Consider the following 21,390-nt stretch of genomic DNA (forward strand, 5'->3'; position numbering starts at 1 on the left):
TGTGTTATAAAATTCTGGTTTGGTGTGACTATAAATGTATTTTAGTACACACTGATGCTTTTTTCTGGAAGTAACTCATGAAGATTTTGGCCTGTGAATATACAACCAAGTATCTGTAGAGGTGTATCTTAACTGAATTTCAGTCTTTGAAAATCCTCTTTTTAAGTGGTGTTGAATTACTGTTTGTGTCCAGACTTGGACATTTATCTTTCTTGATAAAACAAACCTTTGAAACCTCTTTGGTTAATTTTGCCGTTCTGCTTAACTTTCTGTTTTTATGTAGTAAGAATAGTTCTTGTTTATCCGAAGAAAGCCACTTTTTCTGCTTAGCACTCATAAAAGCTCTTGAAGCAATTGGAATACATTGATCAATTATGGCTAATTATCCATTAGCGCTTTGAAGTTGTTATTTGCTGAGGTTACACTTGTTACACAGTAAGCCTTCTGAGCTTTATTTTTGATTCCTAAGTACAACAGTGATGCTCAGTGCAGAAATTACTTTGTTTCCTCCTATAGTATATTCGGTTGTATTTGCACTCAGGCTTGTGCAGAATTTTGGAGATGCTTGCTTTCTTTAGGCATGTGATGATTCCCCCCCCCCCCCCCCGGAAAAGGTTAATAGTTAAATATATTAAAAGTTTGTTCTCTGTATATCCAGTCATTTGTAAAGAGCCTTTTCCCACAAAGTTCTGTCTTTTGCATTTCAGTAATTATGCGGAAACTTTTGTATGTTTTTCAGCTGGCTTTGTTGTCTGAAAATACTTAAATTTGTCTTTGACCTCTGTGAAATTCTTGGAAGATAATTTCAAATCTTATTACAAGTGATAATAAAACACCTGGCTTCTTCTTAATGAGATTCTTAAAATTTTATTTCTAGCTTTACCAAATCTTTCATCCTCTAATAAAGGATGAAGTAAACTACAATTATTCCTGGTCATTTGAGTATTTTTCTTGGAGTTAGTTTACTACTGGAGAGCAAGACATTCCAAATGTTTCTTGAATCTGTTGTGGTAGGCTTTTGAGATAGCAGTTAGCTTAAAGAGGTAGGAAAGCAGGGACTTTTGGCACAAGGTAGGTTTCCTCTGAATGTTGCTAGCCAGATCAGGATTTAATTCTCAAAACTGATTCTCGAAATGTTTGTTTTTTTTTTTTTTAAGGCATTCTTGTTACTTGCTGACTTTAAAAGTGAGTATTTTTAAATTAGTATTTTTGTCAAACTGCCAAATCTGCAGTTGATTTAGGTGAGGAAGTCTCACCTCAGCTGAGATAATGGGTTTACCACCATTCTTGCACTGAAACTAAATTTTTTTTTTTTTTTTTTTTTTTTTTTGGTAACGCCACTGGCTTTCAGCCATAAAATGGTTAATCTTTTCCTTGCTTCTCCATCTGTCCTTCTGGCATATACATTCCAAGCACCATGGTGACTTTCTTTTGGAACACGTTACTATAGGATGAAGTAGTAATTAGTAGAGACTTACCTTTTTTTTTTTTGTCAGTAAACAGATACAAGATGATGCCAACATAGTAAAGAAAGCTTGTCTTTTCCACTTCACAAATGAGCATAAATTCCTAATGGACCTATCGTTTACACTTCTGCGAGAGCCTTAATCGGTTAGGTGGACCTTGCTTCATGTTAGAGATTTGTGTTTCATACCAGAGGGAGATAAGAGTCCAAAGTGCAAAGTCCTCGATGTGTGTGTGCCTGGAAAGCTGCTCTTGCGTACTGCACGTGCAAGCAAAGCAACCAAAGTCGTGGCGATAGCACGCGGGGACCGAGGAGGGATTAACTCCAGGTGGTTGGTGCCAGATCACAGTAGCTCTGGAACTCATGTGTGTTAAACTCGTCTGGGAACCAGCGGTGAAGCGGTGCAGATGGCAAAGCGTAGGGCTCTGTCACTTGTTGAGTTACTGCCCTGGAAAGCAGAAATAAGCCTTTTGCAAGCAGTTCTGTCCTCTTTCACTGTTGTTTTTTAACAGTATTAAAAGCAGCTGAGTTGTCTCTTAGTCCAAATTTCTGATGTTCCTCCATTACTTAGAGCAGATTTACTCTTTGTAGTAGGTTAAGTACAATACAAAGTACAGTACTTTGTATACTTTAATTGATAACTTCTGAATGTCTGAGACACCTCAAGGCTCCATTTCCTTGTCTTGAGACAAAGATGAGAGAGATCAAAAGGAAGAAAGTTAAAATTTTTAAGCCAAGAAAGGCAACACACTTCTTGGTAGCAAAATATTGCAGTGAGTGGGGAGAAGGGGAACAAAATGCTGAGCTTTTTAACTAAGTTGCATGTTGAAAGCCCAGATTTGAAGTAGGTGTAGTAATTTGATGGCAAGGGTTTTGAAGGCTTTGTCCAGTAATGGAGTATTAAGTGACTGGTTTTGGTGAGGGCCATGAAAGAGGGAAGTGAAGAGTGCATGGGATTGCATGGCTTGGCAGCAGCAAGTACAGAAGTTCTGAATCTGTCCTGTAGTGACTGACGGTAGTGACAGCTTGGAGGCAGGAGCAGTATACCATTTCTGTATACCCAGTCATTCCTTTCATGCTGAACCCAAAGGATACTTCTCGGATCTGTGGGTCATAGTGGGAAGTGCAGAATTTCCATTTCATGCCAGCTTGCTCTTTTAAAAGAAAAAAAAAAGAGAGGATGAGAAGAAAGCTGTCCCTAACACAGTGGTGATGTAATAGGGGATTTTGGATGAAGCATGTGAGATGCTGAGTAGCAGTGGCTCTAGAAAGGTTGGATTATTTATGCACAGTTGCTGTGGCAACCTAGGGCTATTGATTATGGCATAACCATAAAGTTACAGCTCAGGCATTCAGAAAACTGCACCATAGGTTATAGGCAGCTTTTGAAAGGTGGAACTAGTTGTCGTCTCCTCAGTATTTAGTGTGTTATTTCACACTGGGTTAATACAGTGATACAACACAAGGAAGTAGGGGGAACGTCCTTCCTTGCAAATACAAGGGTTTTAGAAGAAAGCAGTAGTAGGTGACAAATGTCTTACTAGAGCAATTTATACTGTTGAACAGGCAAGCTCTCACATATGCAATTCAACAACACAGTTTGTGAAGATCTGGCCTCTTACCAAAACAGATCATATCTAGGATGCCTCTGCGCTCTCTCTTCTCTCCTTGTGACATGCATGTTCTGTTCTCTGAAATAAATTATTAATCTGGAGTTTACAGTTAAATTGATTGTAGCTTTTGTACCATAGACTAAGTCCAGAATAATATAAGGGTAGTGGTGGCTCGCTAAAAGGCTGTCTTTGTGTCTTCTTCCTATTACTATTTTGTCAGATTCAAAAGTATGGGAACAGTTTGTCGGGAGAAAAGGTCCTGACCTTCCTATTTCTCTATGACCAAAGCAGATCTGGCAGTAGCATAACTAGTAGGCTGGCTGTGTATCCTCACGCTGCCACTATAGATTCTTCACGGCACCCCTCCCCAAGGGTCTTGTAAACCATTTCCTATCGTGCTTTCAACTCTCTCCCGTGACCTCAGATAATCTTTCTGATGTGCTGACAGGAAAAAACTGGCAATAATGGTGGCTCATTGAGAGCCCTGGATACACTGTCTGCTGCTAGACACAGTGGGTGATGGCAGAGGTCTTTGTGCCTGTTCTTCGTGAAGGTGTTAATCTGAGTGTCATAATCTACCTATCCATCTCTTTACTCAATCTTAAGAGCTTAATTATCTGTGAGACCTTTAACAAAAAAGGGTCAAATTGACCAGTGATTTTCAAAGTGTTTTAGAGAAAAATTGGTTTGAGGAAGGGCGAGGAAATGGGACATTGATTGTCACAGCACGGTGGCTTAAGCCCAGTTTCCTTAAGATACCTAGCTAACACCGTAACTGGTTTTGTGATCCTGCAATCAGTGTCAGTCTGAAGAGGCAGAGGGTTGAGGGAATGAATGAAATTCTGCCTTGCAGTCCATCCTGTCTCTGATCTTGTGTTGTTAGAGGAGCAATCATCTGAAGTTGCACTTGGCCATGCTCAGTCTAATACGGTTCTGCAGTGCGGGGGGGGGATGCAATAGTTGATGCAGGTTTTAGCTTCTGTTCGGCACCTCTGCTTTCCTGGACTTTGATACTTGTCTCTGGGCTTGGTTAATGGACTTGGGAGCTTAGTCAAGGTCTTAGACTATTTTCGCTTCCTGAGATAATTTTTTTTCTTCTCACCTTTCTGGGTTGTCCCTAGACAAGGAGAAGGGAAATTCTCATTCCCTTTCTATCATTAGATTCCATTTTATAAAGAATTAAGCATATAAAAATGACAGTGATACAAAGTCAGACTTGATACCTTACAGCTTTTGTGAATTAATTCCTGTGATGAGTAGAAGCACACACTGTTTAGATAAAAGATTAATATGGTCTTGAGAATTTCAGTGGTATTTGGTCACTTACGGGTTTTTTTCTGATTTTTGCTTTGAAGCTATAGCTTCAGCTCTTACCTGTTGGTATGTCTTTACTAAATAGACAATGTTACTACCGTTCTAGTCCCCAAATCAGTACTTTAGGATCATTTCACTCCTTGTCTTAATAAGATAAGCAAATTAATAAGATAAATTAATAAGCTTGAATAGTAAGCTAAATAAATTAGGCTATGAGATTACAATTAGACTGCCTGTCATAGCCATGCCATTTAGTCCTTTGAATAGTTCTTGAGACCTCTATGAATCCTGTCATTTTTACATATCGTTCATGAAGAACTAGTACAGCATGATCGTTGTCGTTACAATAGCGTTGACATCAAGCCAAGAGCATAAAGATGTCGCTTTATGCTTACCCGGTTGTCTTCCCGTACTTCCTGGTGTCCTGTTGAGAGCTCAGATTTGTGGTTCAAGCACTTTGCAGATGCACAGCTTTCAAAGTCCAGCCAAACTTGTCTAGTTTGCTCCCTTTCTTTCTAGGTCTGTTTTCTAGTTAAAAATCTAGTATTCAACACTAACAATTGAATATTAACAGTAACTAATTTTAGTTTATAGGATTGGATCATGATCAGACTACTTCAGCCAGGCTTGTTTTCCCCTGAACTCATGCTGGTTTGAGTTCTTTGGTTCTCATATCAACCTTTCAGGGTTTTTTTTTCTGTCAGGCTAGTCCACATCTGGTGGTGGTGTTTTGTTTTGTTTCTAAACACTAGGTCAGAATAAACATCTTTTTTGTTTAGAAGAGTCTGCTTCAAAACTTAATAAAAAAATCAACATTTAACTTAGAGATAAGGCTTTCCTGAGCTAATCTGTCTGGACCAACTAATTTTAATAAATGCATAGCATTAACTTTGCATAGGCAACAGTGATGCAAGATATAAACCCAGGAGTGTTGTCAGAGGTAGGTGCAGCTCCTTGCCATGTTTTAGTGCCCCCAAATGAAGATGTCTTTCTCTCTTGCAGAAGAAGTGATAGTGAACTAAGTCTGTCCTGCCAGACCTTTTATTAAGTTTGGAAGCCCTGATGTGAAAGGTGGGTTAGAGCAGCAGAGGAGAGCGGAGCTTCCTAAAGGAAAATGGATAGCAAGGAGCAGAATTGTATACAATTCTGTGGTTTGTGCCTGCATATCAGAGGGGAAGCTGAAAAAGGGATTGGGAATAGGAAATGATGTGCTTGTAGCAGTGAATGATTTTTGCAGCATGTTGTATTGGTTGCATGTCCTCGGAGCCTCGGAGGAATATGCAGTAATGAAGTCACTCTGCTTGAATGAGAGAAATGGCTGTAGTGGCAGAGGTGAAGGGACAGTTAATAAAAACTTCGAGTAGGAGGAAAGGATGGGATTTATTTATGGCCTAGACTCTTTGTGTACAAAGAGGGAGTTGCTCCTTGATGTTGGGCTAGAGGAAGAAGTGCTGTGGCATGTCAGCGGTGATAAAGGGGGGAAGAGAGTAAGCTTTAAAAATAGAAGAAATGGCATAGTATGAAGATCCAATCTAGTCCTAAGGTATTTATTAAATCAGATATACGAAGTTCACTGTTCTGCCATATCAACTCTGAGTTGCACCGTCAGATGATGTACATAGATTTGGTCACAGACTTGATCTATGTGAAACTCCAGGAACTAGAGGAAATTGAATTGCTGTTCTGCTCTGAAAATAACTACAAAGCAAAATACCTCCCACACCTGCTGCTAAAACATTGCAGTGCGAGATGTCTTGTGTAGGCCAAGTCAGCTAAACAAAGGTTTTGAGTTTTCCTTTTTTCAGCCTGGAAGTTTGTACGTTCCTTGGCTTGTGAGTGTAGAGTGAAATACCCTATTTCCTATCCACCGCTCAGTAATAGATTCCAATATCTTAGAGAGTTGCCATAGTGATAAAAAGGGAACAGAATCTGCTTGTCTTTCTGGGATAGCAGAATTATTAAATTAAATGCATCTTTTCCATTAAAGGAGTAGCATTATCATATTTCTGAGAAGAACAGTTTTAGAGTAGAAATGATGTGTTTAAGCTGGTGTCCTGCATTAATCGTTTTACTACTTCAGGCACTTTAGCTTTGACTTGCGGTTCTGTGCTGGGGTGGTTTATAGCATCCCCCTGCATCTCCCCCATTGCATTTGATGGAACTGCTGTGTAGAAAACACCTTGCTTGTGGAAAAGTCTGCTTTACTCCATCAGAAGTTGTGACCACAAAGAACCAGGCAAGAAGCAAGACTTGCACAAAATTGTACCACAGAAACAGGAGTATTAAAACAGGAGTTGCCAGAGTATGAGGTGAGATGAAAGGAGTACAGAGAACATGGCCTGCAGAAAATGGTGGTTGCATCAGGTAGAGAGCAAAGGAGATGAACTGACAGTTGAATGAACTGATGGAGAATGCAGCAGGGGAGGGAATGTCTTTAAGCTTAGAGCAAAGTGGGAGCAAACTGCAGCATAACCCAGGTTTTCGGAGAGAAGCCTTATGCTTTTGTTGTAATGGAAATGTGCAGGCTACCATGGTGAGATGTTTGAAGGTTGAGCAGCCCTGTGATACACATCTGTGCCCGTTGGTTGCAGGTGGAGAAAGAAACAGCTTGCATTGGATTGTTTTTTGCTTTTATTGCTTTCAGAAAAGTTAATTTAACAAACTTTAAGCAAAATACAAGTCTTTGATGGCCCCCTGAGTCCCACATCAAAATGACCGTTCTTACTAGGCTGCTCACTCAGATGTTCTTACTGGTTTATCTTTTTTGATGATTCGTAATTACCTGGTAATCTTCCCCTGAACTAGCTAATTCAGGATCACAGTTCTGTTTCAGAAATATAAAAACAAAGGTCTTCTGAGTTATCTGCCTTCCCCCACCTGCCCCCTCATTTCACATAGGAAAAAACCTGGGGGCAGAGGCAGGAGCCTACAGCGCTTCAGCCTTCTGACTCGTTTGCTTCAGGGCTGCTGGTTTCAGTTTGCAGAATGAATAAGCAGTATAAAATCTTTACTACGTATAGACTCAATCATCTGATTATATTTACCAGTTGTTTTTTTGAGATTGCAATTAGTAGCTTAGATAAAGTTTTATGGAAGGTGGCCCGATCTCAATGTCCACATAATTAACCAGGAAATGCCAGTTAATACCTTATGCACTAGGACATCTTTACCGTGTTTGGTATGCAGGGGATCTGCCTGATTCTTCCTTGTGTTCCACCTCCTATTTGTTGCCTTCCCGCCAGCGAGGAGCCTGAGGGTGGTTTGCTTTGCTGGAGTCCCTACCTCACCACGTTTGGAGGTGGTTGCTGCTGGAATAAATGCTGAGCTTCTCCTTGGGTTACCAGTAACAGCTCTGAAACACTGAGTTTGGCAGCAGGTCCCTCTGCCACTAAAACTCCTTGTTGATCCTAGCCTAGGTTGAAAACTGTTATAAACAGTTCATTAGAGCAGTTCTTGCATTGTGTCATGCACTTCTAGTCTCTGGAAATCGTAGTTAATAAGCTTAACTCTGAGGCAAAACTGAGTTTAAAACCCCCTGAAACTACAAACATCTATGAGCTTCAATAAATTCGTCTTGTGTATAGTCCTTCCTGATTTTTGTCTCCGTCTTTTCTTCAGGGGTTGCCATGTAGGAAAGATAGGTCTTTCCACCTTTTCGGATCTTCATTTATTTATTTTTTTTTTAATGGACTTCAAACAAAAGTCTTTGGCAGTTTGTTTCGGTGGCAGTAATTTACAAAAATGAAGTATAGGTTAAAGGGCATGTCTAATGTTTTACAATGTTATCAAACTATCTGCTTTTTTAAGTTGTAGACAGGTGTAACTCTTTAGTCTTTGATCCCTTTCATTTATTGAGCCATGACTTTAGACATTGAAATACCATGTGGCGGAGAGCAGGTTTAAAAAAAATACGAGGTTTCAAATGGAAGCTCTTCTGCTTCCAGCTTGATTTCAAAGAACAACAGTAAGGTATTTCTTAAAATTTCAGTCAAGTATCTATCAGTTAATGCCCACCTAGAAAAGGAAAAATGATCGTCATCATATTAAGCACTCAGTTTGGAAATCTTGAAAGGTTGCTTTGTTGTTGTACTGAGTTGTGGTATGTTTAATAACAAGATCTATTGAAAAGGAAATATTAAAAAATATTATAAAGCAACTGTTAATCTTTCCTGATAAATGAAATGAAGAACATCTCTCTCTCTTTTAGATCAAGACCTTAAATTTGGTGTAAAATTTGCTTAGCATTCTCATTGCCTAGAGAAAAATCTCTCTTCTGCTTTTTGAAAATGCAGCTATATTTAAGACTCTGCCATTAAGAGCCTTATAACATGACGTTGCACAGGCTCAGCACACCCGCATTGGGCAACTTTGTCCGCGCTGAGTCTTTCCCGTCTCCTTCTCGGTGACTGAGTGTGCTCTGTCCTTAAGCTGCAAGGTCGAAGAAGGGCTTTGCTTGCGCTGTCGTGGTGGAAACGGTGGAAGCAGGTTCATGTGCAACTCCCAACTCGGGCTCGCCACTGTGCTTTCACGCTGGTGGTGGATGTAGGGCTCGTACGAAGTTGTAGCATAGCAGTGGTTGCCAGAGTGATCAAAATGTTATTCAATTAAAAAAAAAAAAACCTCCACCAAACCTGCAAGCAAGTTCAAAGAAGACTAGAAGGGGCAAGTCCTTCTGCAGATAAGCGAAGTTTGTAGTTGGAGATTTAGACACAAGGGGAAACTGAGTAACAGCAAAAGAGCTAATGTTTCTATTTCTGGCCTCTGAAAGGTTTAAATAAATAGTCAGTCATGAGCTACTTTCTCAGAATCTCGCTTTTAGTTTCAGAAATTTTCTTCGCTGTTAATCTGATAGACCATCGTGGTATTAACAAATAGCTGTAGATAGCAAATGATATCTCATACCTTGTCTGAAATTGTGGGTTAAGATGAGTGGGTGGGTTTATTAAATACTTTGCTATTAAGTCTTCAGAGAAAAGCTGACAAAATCCATGTTGTAATAATAATAATTAAAACCCCCTAATTTCTTTGAACATACAGTCCTACAAAACAAATGCAAAAATACAGACAATAAAATTCATTATATTTGTGTAATGTGATAGTAGTGAATATCACTTTTCCTTAAAAGCAGTCTTTATTGCTAAGCTTTTGATACTGTTAAGCAATTGGGGCTTTTTGGTCTTATATCCTATTTGAATTATTCAACTGTTCGCTGAAACACAGTAGATATATGATAAGCTCTTATGTTGCCAAATAATTGTTTTGGTTTGTTTGTTTGTTTTTTAAATATCTATATAGTGGGTCAGATTCTTCTGTAAAGATACAACATTTCGTATGTACAGGATGCAGGGTAAGGGACGTGTTTCCTAATGTAAAGCTACTTGGAGTGCAGCTGGGCCAGCTGTCTGAAACCCAAGTGTACAAAGTACAATGACAAAGAGGACAAGGCACAGTCAGATTCTGTTTATTGGACTCTGCCCCAGTATAATTTACTGCTCTTAACCACTGCTTCATCAACTGGTCGTTCAGTCTGATTCCTGTAAGCATGGAAAAGTAACCACCGAGCATATTCCTTACGATGAGGCTGTTAAACCGATAAGCTGATGTGCGAGATTTCGCCGCTTCTCTTGGGAGACTGTTCTTCAGGTGAAATGGCTCTTTGGATGGACAGTGATCTCTTTGCTCATGCAGGGGGAGTCCTATTTCTGCTTGCTATTCTGAAAGAGCGTTGGGAGTGTCATTTGTCAGGGATGTCAGCCTTAGATGTCCTTTTGTTCAGACGTTTTTCCTCAAATACCAAAACATAAGTAGATAAGCATTTGCTAGACGACTCTATGCTGCTCCCTTCCCATCTATTCTATGTATGAAGTCATGCTTTGTGCACAGAACGCACAAGTATTACAGGATTTGAGGTTTGTTTGGTTTTCAAAAGTTTTTGCAGTGTTGGAAAAAGTAGTTTCTGTCAGTGCACATTGGGAAGGATAATCTTGTGTTCTCCTTTGCATTTGCACAATGATGTTGTAAGTTGAATTGCAAAGACTTCAGACATGCACAGCTGTGTAAATTTGTAAAATATTTTTTTTTTAAATTTAAATTTGGTTAAGTTGTGAAATTGAGAATTTAATATTGAGCAACTTAAACCAGAATTGGGTCTCTGTGAATGCAAAGATGGATATTTGACATGTGTTCTTTTTTTTTTAATGTCCCTTCGGAATCAAGGAAATGATAATAATTTCATTCATTCTTTTCCAGATGGGAATGACAGGTAACACTAGTCCCTTTGGGCAGCCTTTCAGTCAAACTGGAGGGCAGCAGATGGGAGCTACAGGAGTGAATCCTCAGTTACCAAACAAGCCAGGCATGGCGAATAGTCTGTCTGCCTTTCCTGCCGACATCAAGAGTACTCCCGTCACCAGTGTGCCAAATATGGTGAGTTGTGCTGCTGGGTCCCTTATTTATTGCGTTCTGAATTCTGGGGTGATACGGCTTCTGTGGCATTACTGGGCTACTTCTCCATGGTCATTTAAACATCACAGTTGCCCCGTGGTTCCTCACTACACTGTGCAGCGCATGTAGGAAGTTTGTGTACATCTTTATGCAGTGATTTAACTTTATAAGCAATCAGTGTTTTATTGTAAGAATTGCATTTACATCCTTCCATTTTGTCTGGGACATTTAGTTCCAAACCAGATGAAAATGTTTTCTGTAAGTGCTGTTTGTAAGTTTAAATTCCTAAATCAATTAGAATGTGTTGGATACATCATCAACTTCCTGAAACTAAATAGTACCTTTCATATCCTTTCAATCTAATACGGGAAACACACCACATGCTTCTCAGTTTATATTGTGCATAACTTGCAGCTCACAAGCTTAGAAGAATAGTTCTTATTAGGATACCTTGCCCAAGTTTATAGTATTCTGTTTAGTAGACTTTTCTTTATAAAGTGAAATTAAATATTCCCATTTGTCTTGGTATGTCTGCGTATTAATCAAACTGCTTGTGTCGTTTCTATGGAAACTCCAGCTTGTTGCATTTTATATTCTTATACATGATAGCAGTTACTATAGAAACTTGTAAAACCTTCCATAAGATGCAAATTGCTTATTTTTTGATTTAACTAGAAAACCAGTTATTTTTTGGCACAAGTAATGCATGTCCTTCTATCCGTGAGTTTGCTACCTGCCTATCACTAATAAGGTTATATATGAGAAGGAACAGGATGAAATAAACTTCATCTTCTCTCCTGATTTTAGAGGACCACTTCCTACTTTTCCTTTAGTTACACTGTGAAATCTTTGTTTTATATCATCTGTCATTTACTGCTTCTGATTATGGAAAGGAGCTGGTGACTAGTATTAAGACCCTGTTCAGAATACTGCTTGTACTCATGCAGAATGTTTGTAAAAGACAATTTGCTGCATGACTCTTCTAATTTTATTTTTAAAATACTTTTAAGTTTGGATCAGGCGTAAAGCAAATGAATTATTGCCCTGATTCTGCAGAAAATCTGCAAATCTGCCGAAAGTGCTGTATTCATCGCAGACTGGATGATTCTGAAGCCTAATTTTGTGCCTATTTAAATGTCAGGTTTTGGGAAGCCTAAATTAGAATGTACTTGCTTACCAGTATAGGATGTAGTGGTAGATGTTCAGGTGGAATAAAAAAGGTATTTGCCATCAAGGCTTGTCTAGTGGTGGAGGACGAAGTAAAAGAAAAAGCTTTCTGTTTCCTTTCTCCCATCCTGTCCAAGAGACAGAGGAAAGTAAGGGGAAGCTTACTTTCCCAGTACTATCAATTGCAGTTTCTTTAACATATCAAAAATATCAGTTGTCTTCTGCGAGGACAATCAAAACCATCTTTCTTTGTTTCTCAGGTGTCAAAAGCTTCGTCTGTCCAATATATCTTTCTCTCCCTCAAGCCAATATGGAGAGTAATAGCAATGTCAGCCGATAGACACCCGTGCCATTGAGCCAAAAGGTCTCAACCCTGCTTATGGATCACGTGGTGGTTCGAGTGTGATTGTGGTCCTGGCGAGGGTGGAACTTTCATCTTTAAAAACTGAAGTTTCCATCTAAACGTTTTTATTGCAAAGCCGAGAATTGAAAAGGAAATGTCAGACTTGTTAAATTTTAACCTTTACTTGGCAGCAGTGGATAAGGCAGTGTAATTATTTGGTAATAGTACATACATGGTCCTACACTATTCCTTTTACAGGCACTTTATTCAGCATACAATATGAACGGTGCCCTCTGAAAGAGCAGAGAGTCAACATTTTGTTCTATTTTTGCTGCTCTGTGTAGCTGTGGGCCTTGTTGACTGTATGTAGTAATATATTTCACTCAGGCAGTCTTTTCCAAACGATCTTTTCTGTGGCAGTCATTGCTAGAGCAGGCATATACTTTGGATTAGTTAATTTGCTTGGATTAGTTCATTTAATAATGCCTCTCTGAGATAAAGATGTATTGCCCCAGTTTTAAACATAAGGCTGAGAGGCACAAATAGAGTAAGACTTGAAGAATCTGACTCTGAACTTGAGGTTTGTAGGCTCTGGCTTGATAAAGCATTCCTCATTTCATATGTTAAGACGTTATCTAAGGGTAAAATAACGTTCAGTTGGTTAGAAGTGTGTTCCCGTAACTCATGGAAGTGATGTCTGTCTCTCACATTGGGCAACTAAAATGACCCAAATGAAATGTGAAAACGAATGTGAAAAGTTGCTCGTGACAGAGGCAGCTCCCCGGAGCAGAGCTGCGGTGTTTGCACTGTTACGCCATGCTTTCTTGCTGCAATCCCTGTGCCGTTTGTGATGTCCCGTGATGCTTCAGTACTCCAGAAGTGGCAATTTGGTTTAACATATTTGGGCTGGTGGGTTGTCTGCTGGAGACACGGTCTGTCCTGTTCCCTGAAGGAGGCAGGAGTGAAGCGGGAAAGGATATAGCATTATGTTACTGTCTGTCAAAAATGAACCTGTGGAGGATCAGTTCAGACTCTATCTACTAGAGCAAGCAGAAGACCAACTGCTTTTTTTTTAAAAGGATCTCCAGGGTTTGTTGTGAGATGACTGGAACCACATATCTTGCTAAAGCAGCCGCCTATACTAGCCTTATCTTCAAGGGCCCCGAAAGTACTATTCCATGTGAGAGACAAACCCATGTGAATGAAAACATTGGTTATATGTGGCATGTCTGAGGCAGGAAACCAGATTCCAGCTTGACGTTAAACACCTCAGTTGCCACTAAGAATATCTGAATGATAGAGGAGGAAGTAAAAAGGTGGAGCGGTTGTTTTAAGACGATTGGTCCTGAAAAGCAAGGCATTTTTTAAATATTCCTTTGAATATTTTGCCTTTCTCTGTAGCTTTATGTGTATGCTGCAAAAGTAAAACAGAAGATGAGAATGTTTCTTAACCCTCGTTACTCTAAGCATCATTATGTGTGGCACCCCTGTCCCAAACCCTAGCCAGGAGTTTTCCCACTGCCAGGCATAACCCTCCTGCTGGCAGTCAGGATAAACCTCTGCTGCAGCAGTGGATTATTTTTTTAATTCAAATTCAGGCAATCACTCTCCTAAGAACACCACACTCTCTCTTCCCCCTGCCTCCCAAGTGAAGTGGTTCTCAGAAGCATTCGTTCAGTGCATCTTCCAGCCCTTGTTCCAAGCATGACCTTATACTAGACCCTGAGAAGCACATTTTGTTTAATCTCTTAATTAGGAAAGAAGTAACAAACCTTATGGCATTAAAATGATTAAAAGGTCAGCATTAAGGTATTAATTTTCAGTGCCAGCTGAATGGATTGATTTTGTTTGTTTCCTTAACTGTGGGTCTGAACAGCATGTTAGCTGTTATTAGCATAATAGCTATTGCTTTGTGTGACTGTTACAGAATACAATCAGTTTTGTTTACAGAACGGGCAGCTTGAGATCTTGAGTGAATGACTTGTTTCCAAAGAAAGATGATGCTCTGATGTTGTTGGAAGTTTTGGTGACACAGTATTGAGATTTGGTGTCACTTAAATTGTTTGATGCAGGATTGGCAGTGCTCTGCAGTGGTGAGATCATGCAAAATCTCTGGACTGTGGAAGTGAGCCATGCTCTGCACGTTGGCGCTCAGCGCAGCGTGCAGCCTGTACAGGAGCCAGGAGCCTCTGGTTTTCGGCGTACCTAGACTCTGGGAAGTGCTGTCAGAGGGGAGAACCCTCCTAGACTTTTCCATTAAACGTGGTGAAGCTTTGCGGTGTCTGCAGTGCTGCATATTCCAAGGCTGGTGATGGACGGCTTCTTTATGGACATACCAGTAAATCTAGTATTTCTGCACGGGTTAGGAGTACAGTGTGTGAAGTTTGGCTTACCAGCTTGGTTTCACAGTAATCCTTATGACCAGCAGATGGAGTTGAGAGAGTAGTACTTTTTGGAAGTGAAGGAAATCGTTTCTCTTGACTTAGAATTGGAGCAGCACATCTTCTCTTGCATATTTTTCCCTATCTCTTACTAAACTACATCTTGAGTTTTCTGCTGCATTCTTCCTTGTTTCTCTGTTTCTTTTTATGTCATTTGGGTTTCTTTATTAACAGATTTTGATCAGAAGAGAGGAAAACAATGACTGGGCGATGAGGGTGTCTTAGGTGTGCCCTTGCTGTGGACCTGCTAGAGAGAGGAAGAAAGCTTTTTAAACTGTCAGGCCAGATTTAATTAGAACAAGTAGATCTATAGCTACTTAAAATAGGCAATTTTTAATTCTAGAGACTAGAAATAAAAGACACTATGAAAAAATCTCCTTACAGTGAAGGAAGGCTTGCTTTCTTAACCTTTCAGTGATTTTTTTTTTTTTCCTCTCTTGCAGCCAACTCAGTCTTCTCGTTCACTGCGGGAAAGGTCTGTGACTGTTGCCCCAGAGGCATGCTGTGTGTCTGTCTGCTGCTCTCAGCAGCAGTCTCCCAGTCTCTGGTGGGCTTGCTGTTTGCTGCGCTCACCTTCCCTGTGCCTGCCCTGACCTGCACTTGGAAAGTTTCTCTTTCCCAGGCATGCTCACTTCTCTTGCTCAAGAAAACCCCACCTGATGTGAAGTGGAGCAGCAGCCTAGTAAACAGCCGGGAAAAGCTCTTGTCCATGTTTCTTAGCCATGGTCTCCTAAAGGAAAAGATTGTAATAACCTGGAAACAAATCTAACAGATAATGTCCAGTGATGGAGAAACTACCTTGTTACCTAGGGAGCAAAGTAGGCATCCCTATTCTGTCTTGGTGCAGAAGTTCATCCTGGGAATGGGTAGTGCTTTGAACATTTTAATTTTTGTACCATCCATAAAAAATGGTGCCAGGCTGGCAAAAGTGAGCTGAAAAAGAGGATCTGCAATTTCCCCAGGACTCTGGCTCATGTTCCACTCTCCATATCCATGGTGGATATTCTCCACCATGAATATATGTGGTGGAGAATATCCATTGCCATTTCTTACTCTCTTCCAGCAGTTGAGGTGAAGTACTCCATAGCCAGCACTCTGACAGCATGAATTTCCTCACTTAAAACTTCTGTCTTTTATCCACAGGTTGGGATTTTTAATGTTGATCATTCCTCAGTATGTTTTATCACCCAGTAAATTCTATATAAAGTTCACTTAAAATTTTGTTCACTTAATTTCCTATATGTGAGAGCTGGACACTGCAGATTCCTGTATCAAGCTTTGTTCCTTTTTATTGCTTTGAAACACTTCTTCGTTACGTGTATTTTGGCATTTGCTGGTCCTTCAAATTAGAAAGCTTGTAAAGACAAGGAGATAAAATTCTGGAAGTCTATCCTTAAGATAGATGCTGATCCAGCCTTGATTCCCAGCAGAGCCAACTGCATAATATTGAGGCATTTGCTGGATTTAGAAGAAAATTCTTTCAGCAATTAAAATTCAAGTACATTGAGTTGGTTTCTCTAGGACGAACTATTCAAGTTCCTTCTATGGAATGACCACAGGAGCATTCTTATCTTTTGTGGTTACTGTGGACTTGCGAGGCTCACTCCCCAGTACCAGCTTCAGAGGTGGAAGTTATACTCCATAGTGCTAAGTGGAAGTTGGAAGATGAAAATATTCCTCTTCACTCTTGACATGAAAACTCTGCCTGTAGCCACGTCCATGCCAAAGCTTTGAAATACATCTTGGGCTCTGAACATACTCTTCGTGTTAAGACCGTGCATCATGTTGGTTTTGTATGCAGAAGCTGAGAGTATCACCTTCCTTTTCTTCTTATTTCTAGCTGCATTGCACGCTCTTAGATTGGTGCTACTAACAGGCTAATGTAATTTCTTGCCACTTGAGCCGATCTCCCTCCAGAGAGCACAACCTCCTGAGGCTGTGTCCAGTTCAAGAAGCTTTTTTTTTTTTTTCACCTCTCAAGTCTTCTGCTCATCATAAAGACTCAGATTTTGATTCCTTCTGCTACTTGGATGAGAAGATGCAGCACTGCAGGCTTACTGGGCACAAATGCAAAGTACTTCCGCTTGTGTCAGCCTGTTCTGTGTGTGCGTGGACCTCTTGAGCCAAAGCAGACCTCCAGATGCCTGGTGTCAGAAGGATTCTTCCTGTATGCATAGGACCAGCCTGTTCGGACTGTGCCTGTTCACAGTAACTGGTGGAACCAGAGAAACCACCATCCACATAAAGAATATCGGAGTGAATTGCAAGAAGTGTAAACTGGTTCTGTGCTGCTTTCGCAGTAAAGCTCCGGTAGTCACCGGAGGAAGCTTGGGTTCGTTAAGTGACTGCGCTGAGAAGCGCCTCCTTCCTTGATGCCACCGGATAGCTGCTGCTTGAGCTCTCGTTGCAGTTTTGTGACAGAACAGTGCTTCCTGGGTTGGTCAGAGCTGGCTCAATGCTTATTAGAGCATTCCTGCAATTCCTATTTGCAGAAGGACTTCTTCCAATCTTAATGTAGATGTGTGGGGTGCATCATTGGAGTTGATCACGCTGTGAATACGTAATTCACTTCTAATTAGCAACACTTCTATCTGTTCGTTGAGATTTACAGCTCATGCATATGCACTTTTTATGCCCGCTATCCCTTCTCTGAAAGGACCCCCAAGATCACACTTGAAGCCTGTGATTGAAGGGGAACAGAAGATGTTTTGGGGATATTTGACCTTATGTTCTCCTGCATGGGTGAAGGTGGGATGCAACCTTGCTCTCTGGGGATACTGCAAGTGTTGTTTTTTTAAAGTCTTAACTGAGAGACTGGATGCACCCATAATGTAAATGCACATGTGCATGACGTGTTAAAAATCTCTTGTTACTAGTAAATAATATCCCTTTTCTAATCCAAGACATCAACAGACTGAGAAACCTCAAGTCTGAAGTGCTACCTGCCTTCTGGTTAGGGTGAGGGAAGGTCTGTAAAGCAAACAACTGTATCAAAATAGTAATCTTTTGTGGCAGTGGATTCTTAATGATCTCACTAAGGCCCACTGTTGATTACAAACTTGTCTTAAAGAACTAAAAGCCATTTTTTTAAATGCAGGATTTGTCCTAATACAGTGATTCCAGAAAGTGATGTTCTGTTATCAGGGAGAAGGAAAGAACATGGAAAGAAAAAGAAATTATGGAAGAAGAAATGTATTTTAAAAACATAATGTTATGTGGAAGCTAGGCTGACACTTGAGCTCTGTATCAGGTTGTTTACCTGTTGAAAGATCACCAGTGCTGCTGAAATCGGTGTCTGCTTTTATAAGAAGGGGTACATAGTGTTTGATCTTGACAATGTTGAGTGTCTTTGAATATAAACATGTCAAAACATAGAGGATTACTGGTCATCTCGGTGAAGTAAAACCGCCAGGGAACTTTGTGTCCATCCCAGTACATGAGGATGAGATACTCGTACATCTGTGCCTCCCAGAAGCACGGGAAGTTTTTGCTCTTCAGAATAGAGGCAGGGTGGAACTCTCTTCCTGTATGAATATATAGTTGTTGTAATTGTAAATGGTATTAATAGCTGCTTTACACTATAGAAATGTTGTATTACTCTGTTTCTAGAAAACCAGTTAATGAAGGTACAGTCTTTGTCGGAGGTTGTAGCAGACTTTCAACCCCTGATCTGTTGGTTCTGTTCACGGTGGAGCTCAGCAAGGGAGCAAGAGAAGCAAAACTATTCCCCCCCCCCATATCTGATCATTGAAGCATTTATTTACTTGTGGGAGCGGAAGGGTCTGAATTTCCTGCTTCGTCAAGACAATTGCTAGCCATTCAGGTGAAGCATCATGAAGCCGCTTGCTCGTTCTGGAGTGGAATGATTTCTGTGGTTGGTGGAGGATTTGTGCACCTTTGGTGTGTCTGCACTGCACTGGCATATCTCCAGTTTTGAACTGGTCTACAGACCACTGTTCTTAAAAGACAAACTAGCAGGGAAGAGATCAACTTCCTCAAACAGTCAACAGGCTTGAAACTTAAGATCGATGGTGGAAAGATTGTTCATTGTATTTCCAGGTTTAGGACTTCACAAGGTTGAAATGGTGACCAGCATAACTCTAGAGCTTAGGCAGTATTCTGAGTTATTTTTTTGTGCCTGCCTGCAGACACTCATGTGGACTGAGACTGCTTGTTCTTCTAACTGCTGATACTCCATGATTCTGTTTTTTTGTTACTCAGTCTTCAAGGAGTCCTTTTGGGTCAGGGCATTACAGCTGTAGTCGTGTCTGTTAACTGGTAGGGTAGTAACAAAAGGAGAACTTTGGCTTGGGAAACAGTTCTTTGACTGGGATGAAAACATTGCTCCCAACAAGATTTTCTTTGGCATGGTCTCTATTTTTCTGCAGATTGGCTGAACTAATTGTTTCCTATTTGTGACCCAAGAATTGTTTCAGCAAAACCTGTCCGCTCTTGTGGATTTGTTCACAGAAGAAATGGAAGACTATTTCAGCTGCATGCACTGGGAGCATTAAATAAATGGATTTCCCTCACCCTCTTTCCTTCTGTTGCTCTTTTTCTTGCAAGCTCAAGAAAAAGACACAGTGATTCCTCTTTGTTTAAGATTTACTATAATCATTATCAGTGGCAAAGTCTCCACCTCCTCCATCAAATACCAGGCATTGTGTTTTCTACTTGGTCTTGTATGCTTCGTTCTCCAGAAGAAAAACTAGCTCTTTAAAACCTAATGTGCAGGTGGCAAAGCTGAGGACAAAGCTTGGTGCTGAAGTAGTGACAACTTCTGCCAGGGAACCTTTTCATTGACCTAAGGAAACAAGTTTTGTTGCTGTTATGTGCTCTGTTTTGTAGACTGTGGAATTTTCTGGGGAGTCCTTCTCAAAGGTCAACAGTAGAACAGGCCACAAACGGTGTATTCTCTCATTTACGGATGATTTTCCTTAAATGTAGTAAGCAGACTTTGGTCAGTAGTTCTGTAGAAAGCACTGAACTATTTCCTCTGTTACCTCCCCAGTATAATCCTCTTCTTCCTATATTCTATTTGTAAGTGATTTTAATGGCTGTTTTTTCCTTAGGTAGCTTGGAAGTTGGTGAGTTTTTCTGTAGTAACCTGTATTTACAGTGCATAATCAAAGTGATTCTTGGGACGGTTTCATATTTGTCCAGGAGATTAATTCAGGCTGTGAATCACAGGGATTTAAGCACTTTTGCAGTCCCATATCTGCTCCACTAGTGGAGCCATTGCAGGCTGTAGATGTGTTTAACTTTGAAAATCAGGTTTCTACATTTGTCCTTTAAAGGTCCAAGAAGGTAGTAGAGGAGCTTCTGTATCTGTGCTGAAGAAACAACGTGTTAAGGAAGCTATTTATCTCTTCCGCACTGTTATGAGCTATGCCTTAGACTGAAGATCTCTGTGGGCATGCAGGCTGTATAAGGCAGCACTAGGGCATTGGTACAGAAGTGTGTCCATAAAGAATGGATGCTGGAAATAAAATAGGTTTTACAAGCTGATACAACCTAGTGTCACCTTGTAGTTAACTCTAGTTCACTTCAGTAGACAAAACGCAAAGATTTAAGAGACCCTTCCTGGAAGAAAGCTGTATATATTTTACCTTGGAAATTTTCTCTGTGAAAGGAATATCAGCACTCACTTGTGAGAAGAAAGGCTAATTTAGGCTTGGAAAATCAGTTCCACCTTTTACTGTAACAGATAGAGACAGTCATGTAATTTTGACTGTCTTCTCCCATTGAACTCCTCTTTTTGTTGGGGACAAGAAACTAGGATTGAAGTGTATAAAACTTGAGAGGAAAATATAGTACTTAACAGACTTGAAGCATTCCACTTCCAAGTGTGTAAGAGCTCATTTCAGTTGGAATTATGATCTGCCTGATAACAAGCCATCCAAAAAAATCTTCTGTTTAATTAAAATGTTGGTTGTAAATGTTTTAACAGAGGAATCTCTTGATATATTTTTGCTGTTCCAAGATTAGAATAGAAATGTTTGAGAATGGCTACAAGGATTATTACGCCAGTCTCTGTCGCAGTCCTAGCAGAATGCTTGGCAAATAGTCTTGTGATACTGAAATTATTATCCAAGATTAAGATCAGAATTGAGACTGGCAAACACGATGCTAAACTCTCTGTTCTCTCAGTCCCAGATGCAAACCCAAGTACAAGTGGGGATCGTACCGACGCAGGCAATGGCGACTGGACCAACAGCAGATCCGGAGAAGCGCAAACTGATCCAGCAGCAGTTGGTTTTGCTGCTTCACGCTCACAAATGTCAGAGGCGTGAGCAAGCAAACGGAGAGGTGCGGGCCTGTGCTCTCCCGCACTGTCGAACCATGAAAAACGTCCTCAACCACATGACACACTGTCAAGCTGGAAAGGCCTGTCAAGGTGAGAGTGCATTGCTGAAGCTGCTCTTGCAAATGAGCTGTGTAAGGTTTCTTGCGTATTTGTCAGCAGTGTTTCTCTTCTTGTCGAGAAGATCGCTATACCTGGCACAAATAAGTGCCAAAACTAGTTCTTTAATTAAACAGCTGCTCCCTGTTTCATTACCTTTGCCCGGTCTCCATTTCTGGTCTCTTCACAGTTGTCAGTTG

The 21,390-nt window shown here is 40.4% G+C and overlaps 1 protein-coding gene across 7 annotated transcripts in view; it reads left to right on the forward strand.

The window, feature by feature from the left end:
• Positions 1-21,390, forward strand: part of CREBBP (CREB binding lysine acetyltransferase) — a 95,646-nt gene that overhangs the window by 24,208 nt on the left and 50,048 nt on the right. For all 7 annotated transcript variants that reach the window (XM_075767926.1, XM_075767932.1, XM_075767927.1 and 4 more), the window contains 2 exons: positions 10,642-10,818; positions 20,938-21,184. In XM_075767926.1, the coding sequence (XP_075624041.1) occupies positions 10,642-10,818; positions 20,938-21,184 (424 nt within the window). The remainder of the gene's footprint in view (positions 1-10,641; positions 10,819-20,937; positions 21,185-21,390) is intronic.

The sequence above is a fragment of the Balearica regulorum genome, chromosome 15 (genome assembly GCF_011004875.1).
Source record: "Balearica regulorum gibbericeps isolate bBalReg1 chromosome 15, bBalReg1.pri, whole genome shotgun sequence".
Taxonomy (NCBI): Eukaryota; Metazoa; Chordata; class Aves; order Gruiformes; family Gruidae; genus Balearica; species Balearica regulorum.